We start from the raw sequence: 10000 nt of genomic DNA on the forward strand, positions 1-10000 counted from the left end.
CTGCCAATGGGGTCAGAAAAATAAACTGATTTCGAAGGGAAATTTACTTTATTTTTCTGACCCAATTGGCAGATATTTGTTCTTGTTTTAAAGCACAAACTCACTTCATTTTGATACATTTTTCATTTGTAAAGTAATTTTGCTTCTCCAGTATATGTATATTGATTAAATAATGTTTAGATGTTTGTGCTGGAAAACAAGACACTGAGGAACAAAATCATATTTTGCAGTGTATGAATTGGACTTGATCTAATTGCAATGATTAACAGCCCACTGGAGATTAATATATTATTACATAACTATAATGTTCCTCAAACCAATCTTTCATATTACTTGAAATATAGTGAAATGTACTGTGCAATATTGTGCGTGAGCCGCATGGATGACTTTCATGCTGCTTCTGCATACTTTTAGAAAGATTGAAAGCTTTGGTTTATGTTTATTTTTATTGTATGAAAAGCAATACCAGTAGCAATATCATCTTTTATGGTCTACTGTAGAAAGTTGGAGTGATTTTTGGGTGAACTGTCCCTTTAAGAATGAATCATTTTGATTCATGAACATTAACGATCACTGGCGGGTTTCCCTCGAAACGCTACGGGATAGAAGTGGAAACTGGCAGAGGATGAGACGTGTCTCTTGGACATTTGCCTTGGACAGATGGAACAATCATGGAACAGTTATGAATGCTTCTGAACCAAAATATATACAATACTTAATACACTAGACAGTTATTACACAGTCAGTTCTGATCCAGCAATCTGACTTAATCTAAATATAACTGTCCGACAGCGCTGGGTGGTCCACTGCTCGTATCACTGCATTAGTGATTCGTACGTCTGTTCATTAGGATTTTACAGTGACTCTTTCTGCAAGTTACATAGTTACAAGCGATTGTCTTCTTGAATGAGTCATTTGAATCATTTACTGAGCTGATTCATTCAAGAACAAAACAACTGACCCTGCGTCTCAATGTCCACACTATCCGTCCTAAACAGTGTGTGAGATTGAAATAAGTGTGTCCTAAAGCGTGTTGAAGAGAGTATGCCAGAAATCCCCGAATGGTTTACTATTTCCGGTGGATTTTCAAAGTGTGGATCCGTGCTCACTCTAAAGGATCATATTACCCATGATCCATTGTTCTCTGGAGGAGGAACTACAAACACGAGTAAAAAGTGTTAAAAGACTACAAAACATGGCGGATGTGCGTGACCGACAGTGAGAGATTTAGATAAGGGTTTGAGAGACTAATCAAAGTTTAACCTGATAGAAAAATGTTGATTTAATGTTATCCATGTTATATTTCATCTGCAATAACAATGTGGACTTTTATAAAGATCCGTCTGACCATTAACTTGCATCATTATTCATTAATATGAGGAGAGTCTCTGCATGAAAGACTGCAGATCAACGAGCTTCTGCATTTCTCTCCGATACTGTAGGAAATGAAATGAAATGAAATGTGGAGGATTTTATCTTTGACAAGATGATTGACAGGTCAGTTTTTCTTCACAAAAAGAGTACGTACTTTTAGGGTGTAGTATAAGTAGGCGAATTGAGACGCAGCATGACTGACTTTGAGTGAGTCATTGAATCTTTCTCTGAGTCAGTTTGCTCAAAAACATTGATTCATTCAAGAACAAAACAAGTGAATGTCTGTATGAGTGAGTCATTGAATCATTCATGCAAGTGATTTGTTCATAAACACTAATTTATTCAAGAAACTCCATTACACTGTCAGGATGTTTTACTTTCGGACACCTAAAGTTTCTCTGAGATCTGGACTGAAGGGTTGTTGTTGTTGTTTCTCGTGGTCATGATTCTCTCTCTCTCTGTGTGTGTGTGTGTGTGTGTGTGTGCTGTAACTCTTCATGATCACCTCAGCTCTGTCTTAAACCTTCTACATAGGCAGCTCCCTACTAAGGCGACGTCTTCCCCGAAGCGAAGCTCATGCCTGATCTGAAGCGCTCGACGTGCACAATGCGTTTGATGATATTTCACATTAAGGCTGTATTATTACTGTTCTTTCTCGTGATTCATCAAGCCTGAATCTGTGTAGAGCTGTATTTTGCTGTAATAGTCATGCAGTAAAACGCACACACACACACACACACATGCATAAAGACACACTCAACAGAAGTGACGTCACATTAGTCTGCTGTGCAGGTGTTTTGCTCAGTGAGGGGTAAAATTGAAAAGCTGTCCTCGCTGTTAAACAAACAGCACACGGCCGTTGTGTCCAGCAGAGCTCAGAAATATCCCTCATATTCTGCAATATCCTACAATACATGCGGGATTGCGGTGGATAAACACACATCACAGTGTGAGATTGGCTTACTGTACGTCTTCCATTTCAGCTCACATGAACTATATGTGCTTATGAGAACACGCAATATTGCTGTATTAATACATAGAGATAATCACTCAAAAATAGGAAAAGACATAGTGAATAAGCAACTCATGATTGAGCATTTATGTAATGTTTTTAATGTGGGATTTGTGCGTAACTAGATGATATTCAGCTGTAGTGTGAACTGGATCTTCATGACCAAGAAACGCTGTTGATCCTCTTCCTGAGGACGGTCAAAATAAATAAGCTCTTTTAATTTTATATTCATATATTCATTACCAGAATTTGTGACTGTTAACGTAAAAATAACATGGAGAAAATGCATTGAGATCATTTGCTTGTCAGAGTGTGTGTGAGACGGGTTCAGGTGGTGGAAGAGTTAAATATGGTGAAACAGAGGCTTAGATGTGGCGTTTGTAAAGTGTGTATGTTTCCAGACTCATTCTTTATAGAAGCTGCACAGACTAGATAGAGTTCAGTCTGACGCGTGTAAAGACTGTCAGTCGATAAAAACATAATTTTTCATTTGTCTGAAGGTTTTGAACTCAACGTGATGTTCGGTGTTTTAGTTAAAGCGATAGTTCGCCAAAACGCTCATTCTGCTCTTCCTCATGTCGTTCCAAACCTCTATGAGTTTCATCAGATATAATATTTTGAAGAATGTTAGGAACCATCAGCTCATCTCATTAAAGACAAAAATACAAACATGCACAGACGGAGCGAAAGATGAAACGTGGGAATGGAGAAATGAAGCAGGTGCATTAGTGACACGAGGAGGCGGAGCAGAACACAGCGTTACCGCGGCAACAAGCAATTAAACCCTCCTCCAGAGAGCGACGGGAGTGTGTGAAGAGCTCGACCTTCAGCGACCCCGAACACAGCGGGCCAGAAGAAATGATGCTTTAACTGAAGTTAACCGATACAACTTTACAATGTAGAAATGGACTTCAGCTGAGATTAACCAAGGCTGTAGGAGTGTTGTTCGTTGGTAGTTCATGTTATCTAATGTAGTAAACCAATGCTGACAAATGAAACCTTATTGTAAACTTTGTTCATTTACACTTGAAACAAGAAAAAATCAATTTACCAGTGGAAATGAACTTAAATCATTGTTATTCTCTAAAACCAAGGCCTGATCGCTCTACAGTTCTGCTTCTCTGGGGGTTTGTCTTGTTTTAGGGATGTTTGGAGCACAAAGACACTCATAATGAAAGGTCATAATGTGTCCCAGCCTGTGTGGACGGTCTCTGTTCATCATCGTTGAGTGACCCGCCTGATGATGGCGCGACTCTTCAGTTCTCCTCAATAAAGCCATCGAGCGTCGAGTGGATCATTTGCTGTAATGTTCCTCTCAGTCGTCTCTGAATCTGGCCGTGGTCAGCTCTCGGTCAGTCGCCTCTCGATCCCTGTGGACCTCAGTCTCCTTCCTGACAGCTTCAGCTTCAGACCCTTTAACAAACCGTGTTTGTCTGTCTGTCTGTCTGTCAAGTCAAGACACCTTTATTTATATAGCACTTTTTACAATACTGATTGTAGCAGATCTAGAAGAAAGTAGCATCACAGTCCAGCCTAAGTTCAGTGATGGTTACTTTTTGTTGTAAAAAAGTTTAATTTAATTAATTTATATATATCGCCGCTCTGGAGAAAAACCGTGATGTCATCGTCCAGCTCAGTTCAGTTCTCATATAATGGTGTCAATGAAGGCAGAGCAATATTATTCTTGAATATTAAATGTCTTCAACTAAGCAACACAAAACCCAAAGGCGACAGTGAAGGAACCAAAACTCCATCAGTGACAGAATGGAGAACCTTGGGAGAACCCAGACTCAGTCGCTCAGTTCTCCTCTGGCCAACGAGCGAACAGTGTGTGATTATGATTCAGGCAGCATTACAGGTCAGAGGTCAGATTGGATCAGAACATTCAGAATATTATCCAGTTCCATCTAGTTGAAGATCGGAGTCACGCCGGTATGGAGACGAGTTTGCTGAGGATCAGAGCCGATGAGGCCTTCATAGGGGAGAGTCTAGTAGACACAATCTCTGCTGACACTTCAGGGATGCGTTGTAGTCGTGTCTAGGCTCTGGTCCACCATCATCTGATCTGGATACGGCCCGGATCCGGCTGACTACATCATGTGTTGTGGTCGTGTCTAGGCGCAGGTCCTCCATTCTTCTTATGATGTAATGGGTACATCAGGTGTTATAGGAACTGCGTTTTGGACCAGCTGTAGTTTGTTTATTAAGCGTGCAGGGCAACCACCCAGTAGAGCATTACAATAATCTAGCCTTGAGGTCATGAACGCATGAACTAACTGTCTGTCTGTCTGTCTGTCTGTCTGTCTGTCTGTCTATCTATCTATCTATCTATCTATCTATCTATCTATCTGTCTGTCTGTCTGTCTGTCTGTCTGTCTGTCTGTTTGTCTATCTATCTGTCTTGTCTGTCTTGTCTGTCTGTCTGTCTGTCTGTCTGTCTGTCTGTCTGTCTGTCTGTCTGTCTATCTATCTATCTGTCTGTCTGTCTATCTATCTGTCTTGTCTGTCTGTCTGTCTGTCTGTCTATCTGTCTATCTATCTATCTGTCTGTTTGTCTATCTATCTGTCTTGTCTGTCTGTCTGTCTGTCTGTCTGTCTGTCTGTCTATCTATCTATCTATCTATCTATCTATCTATCTGTCTGTCTGTCTATCTATCTATCTGTCTGTTTGTCTATCTATCTGTCTTGTCTGTCTGTCTGTCTGTCTGTCTGTCTGTCTGTCTGTCTGTCTGTCTATCTATCTATCTATCTATCTATCTATCTATCTATCTATCTATCTATCTATCTGTCTGTCTGTCTGTCTGTCTGTCTGTCTATCTATCTATCTGTCTGTCTGTCTGTCTGTCTGTCTGTCTGTCTATCTATCTGTCTTGTCTGTCTGTCTGTCTGTCTGTCTGTCTGTCTATCTATCTATCTATCTATCTGTCTGTCTGTCTGTCTGTCTGTCTATCTGTCTGTCTGTCTGTCTGTCTTGTCTGTATGTCATGTAAAATATGCAGTGTTTTATTTGACAGAAATGGATGTACAGTATACATATATAGGATTTATACTCATAGAGGATACATACACAAGGGCAACAGTGACAAAATATATAGAAGATTGTCAATTTCAGAGCCACAACAAAAAGAGAGATGAGTCAAAGAGAGATGATTCGTTTCGGAGTTAAAGAGAATGAAAGAGAGATATGGAGCATTTTATGAGTTTTCTTTAAAAGCTGAAAAACTGATCAATCAAACTGTCAGCGCCATTTTTCACTCTTTCCTCCTTTAAGAAAGAAATTCTTTGTCATTTAAACACATCTGTGTGTGTGTGTGTGTGTGTGTGTGTGGGTGGGTTTTCTGTATGTTTAGTATCTAATACTGGATGATCTACTGCTTTTGTCACAGTGTGCGGTGAACACACTGAATACTGTGTCCCACAATGCATTGTACTCAACTCGTTCTTCCATTTCCAGTGTGATGAATGAAACACTGATTTAACATCTTTCTTTACTCATTATTTGATCAGACTGACAAAAGCTCAGGCATTTATACACAGAATTGGATTAACGTGCAAAATAACCATTGAGTTTAATTAAACACATTTTGATGATGCAACATGTGATGATGTTGCATATCCGACTGTTATTCATTGCTGCAGAATTGCTTGTGTGAAGGGTTGCTGCTTCAGCTGTGCATGACATCATCACTGCAGTAATTATTTTGGTTTAATTAGCAGCCATAGATGGGATATCAGCCATGATAATGACACAGCAGTCACCCAATCACAGCACTGAGGCCTCAGCGCTCCAGCCAATCACATTAGAGCATTGAGAGTGCAGGTCCCTCCCCTCTCAGCCTGATTTCTGCTGCATCCGACGGCAGAGAGACGGAAAACACAGGAGCTTCCCGTTAAAGATCAATCCTGAATAGGATTCAAACTGTGTTTGACAGACAGAGAGACAGAGAGACAGACGGCATGAAAGTATCTTCATATCTTCAGTCATTTTGCTTCGCCAGTAAATGTATCTTGATTTACGAATGTTTAAAGGGGTCATGAACTTGATTATTTTATTATTTTATAATGTTTCCTGGGGTGCCCTTATAATGTTAGTGTGATTTTTACATGCATTTTTTTTTTCCTAGCCTGTTTTTAGCCTCTGATTTGAACACTCTGTTTGAAGGGTCGTGTCTGTGTGAGACTTCAGTGTAAACGCCCACTGCTGTGATTGGCTGTGAGACTTCAGTGTAAACGCCCACTGCTGTGATTGGCTGTGAGACTGCTGTGATTGGCTGTGAGACTTCAGGGTAAACACCCACTGCTGTGATTGGCTGTGAGACTTCAGTGTAAACGCCTACTGCTGTGATTGGCTGTGAGACTGCTGTGATTGGCTATGAGACTTCAGTGTAAACGCCCACTGCTGTGATTGGCTGTGAGACTGCTGTGATTGGCTGTGAGACTTCAGTGTAAACGCCCACTGCTGTGATTGGCTGTGAGACTTCAGGGTAAACGCCCACTGCTGTGATTGGCTGTGAGACTGCTGTGATTGGCTGTGAGACTTCAGTGTAAACGCCCACTGCTGTGATTGGCTGTGAGACTTCAGGGTAAACGCCCACTGCTGTGATTGGCTGTGAGACTTCAGGGTAAAACACCCACTGCTGTGATTGGCTGTGAGACTTCAGGGTAAACACCCACTGCTGTGATTGGCTGTGAGAATGCTGTGATTGGCTGTGAGACTTCAGTGTAAACGCCCACTGCTGTGATTGGCTGTGAGACTGCTGTGATTGGCTGTGAGACTTCAGTGTAAACGCCCACTGCTGTGATTGGCTGTGAGACTTCAGGGTAAACGCCCACTGCTGTGATTGGCTGTGAAACTTCAGAGTAAACGCCCACTGCTGTGATTGGCTGACATGTTTGCATATGAAATAAGTATTACAAGTGGAACTCTCTCAAAAACTTTTAGCACGCCTTTACTGTTACAGCTATCGAGATTAACGAATCGTGAAAAGTAATGATTATAGCATTATATGTAGATCTATTCCCACCACATGAAAGGTTGCAGTGATGAACATTGGGCAGATGAAAGAGTCTGTTAATCACTTTCTGTATATAATTTAATCACAGTTTAAATAAGATTATTTTCATCCTACTAAGAGAAACGATGTGAAGTTGATCTTTTAGTCACTGGCTCGATTTGCTGATGCATAAACAATATTGAACGATTTTGAGAGAAAGATAATCTGTTTGAACTTGAACAATTACACATCAGAAATCACTGATCACAGATCAGGCATTAGAATAAACATGATTACTTGCATGTTTGTGGCATTGCTGGCAGATCCATATCGTAAAAGTCTGTTTGCAAAGTCTGTGCCGAAATTGCAACTGATTTATCAAATAATCCACAGTGAAATGCACCGAATACAAACAAATAATGCACCGCTGAGACATTCACATTCTTGAAGAAAAAAACAACAACATATTATTCTGCAAAGACGGTCTCTCGCTGCCCTCTGACGTCACAAGTCTCCACTTTTTAGATCCTGTCGTTTTCTGGCCTTGGTTTCAATAAAAGCTGTTTTTTCAAGGACGTTTTTAGTTTTGAAACTTTTTATTTTATTTTAAATGTTATAGTATGACGAACCCTTTAAATATGTGTGCTGGAAAACAAGACAGAAATACTGAGGAAGAACATGTTTTTTAGCAGTGTGAGGTACATCAGAACACACAAGAAGAGCTTCCGAGCTTTAGACAGACAGACAGACAGCAGGGTTTACAGACAGACAGCAGGGTTTATCCCAGGCTCGCTGGAGCGACGGGGATCAGGCTGTATTAAAGCTCACAGGCCAGTGAAAGGTGCAGCGGGAGAGAGAGCGATTACACATGGATCCAGAGCCGAACACACACACGCTCCACCAGATCCTGACACTTTTACTTCAGTCCTGCACAAAACAGACTGCTTCTGTCCTGATTGGACCTCATTTGCATACTGAATCATGATTGGTCTGTTCTTTCTCACAGTTATGGAACCGTACAGAAATCTGTCTTCATTGAGCTCAATAACGACACTATTGTCGTCTGTAGAGATGAAGAATTGAACTTGTTTCATATGTGATGAACTTTACACAGTTATTGAACAGAACTGAATCAACACTGAACTGAATAATGACTCTTGTCTTCTGTAGAGCTGCTTTACAGCAATGTGTGTGTGTGTGTGTGTGTGTGTGTGTGTGTGCGTGAGAGAGAGAGAGTGTGTGAGAGTGTGTGTGTTGGAATTGCTTCAGGCATCATCTGTATTCCTAATTTATATTTGTAAGGATGGCTGTGTGGTTTAGATGTTCTCTACATCTTAAGGAAACACTGCAGGGTATATGAATTAATAAAACTGAAACAAATCAGTAACGCATTAAAATATTTGCAGGCTTTTCAGAATCAGTGGCATGGAAACACAATTCACGATGTTAAACCTCAGCAGAGCTGAAGCATCTTAACCTGAATGAGATGAAACATTAATAAATGTGTGGTTTAGTGGTTAGAGATCCGGGCTGAAATCCAAAAGGCTGTAGTTTTGAACTTCAGATTCGTGTAAAAGGACTGATCCTGCTGGAAAAATGAATGTAAGTCACTTCGGATGAAAGCGTCTAGAAATGAATAAATGTACTTGCAGTTTTACTGGCTGACTTCAGTTCATCTGCTCTTTCTCTTGAGGATTCTTAGATTTGCTAAAAGCGTTCATGAATACGGGAATCCCGTCGTATCCCTGATCCATGACATAATCTTCAGGACTGTTTATTCTGGAGAAGTGTGTGTGTGTGTGTGTGTGTGTGTGTGTGTGTTTGTGTCTCCCCTGAGAGCGTCTGCGGTTGGGAATACGGCCAGAACATTTGCTTTGAGCCTTTTTCTCACCACTTTTACATGTTTAGAACTAATTACTACTCAGCACAAATATATAAACATTATTAACTGAGATACATTTACTGGAGAAGCCATATCTCCAGATACGGAGATCTTCCAATTTGTAGACGTTTAAGAGGCTGTTGTGTCCACCTATATTTATTGTGAAATTCAGTTTTATTTTTATTTTAGAACATAAACATGATTTCTCCTCTTACACGTCAGTTGTTTATTGGGATGTCTCTTAGGTGTCGAGGACTAGCGCATCTTTGAGCCTACTTTCAGTATGAGTAAAATACTTGAGTACTGTTAAAATCAGATTCTCTAAGACCTTTACTCAAGCCGTATGGGAATTGCTGACTTGTAACTTGTAACTCATTTTCGCTGTATGGTGTCTGTACTTTTACTCAAGTCTGGTTTTCAGGGACTCTTTACACCTCTGCTCCACAGAACCCACTGACTCTTTCTTGCTAAGAGTGCATTAGATGTCGGTAAAGAGTGTTGATTCAGTGAATGAGCTCGTGTTCTCTCCTTCTCTCCGCAGGGAAAGAGGAATCGGTCGCCACGTTCAAGGGGAACGAGTTCTTCTGCTACGATCTGTCCATGACCCCCATCCAGAGCAGCACAGACGAGATCACGCTGTCTTTCCGAACGCTCCAGCGCAACGGCCTGATGCTCCACACCGGGAAATCTGCGGATTACGTGAACCTGTCTCTGAAGAGCGGCGCCGTGTGGCTCGTC

The 10000-nt window shown here is 40.9% G+C and overlaps 1 protein-coding gene across 2 annotated transcripts in view; it reads left to right on the top strand.

Annotated features, from left to right (window-relative positions):
- nrxn2b (neurexin 2b) overlaps positions 1 to 10000 on the top strand; it is a 471382-nt gene that overhangs the window by 240695 nt on the left and 220687 nt on the right. For both annotated transcript variants that reach the window (XM_084110063.1, XM_084110064.1), the window contains one exon: positions 9804 to 10000. This exon is cut by the window's right edge and continues 105 nt beyond it. In XM_084110063.1, the coding sequence (XP_083966189.1) occupies positions 9804 to 10000 (197 nt within the window). The remainder of the gene's footprint in view (positions 1 to 9803) is intronic.

This window comes from Abramis brama (assembly GCF_963993115.1).
Source record: "Abramis brama genome assembly, chromosome: 3".
Lineage (NCBI taxonomy): Eukaryota > Metazoa > Chordata > Actinopteri > Cypriniformes > Leuciscidae > Abramis > Abramis brama.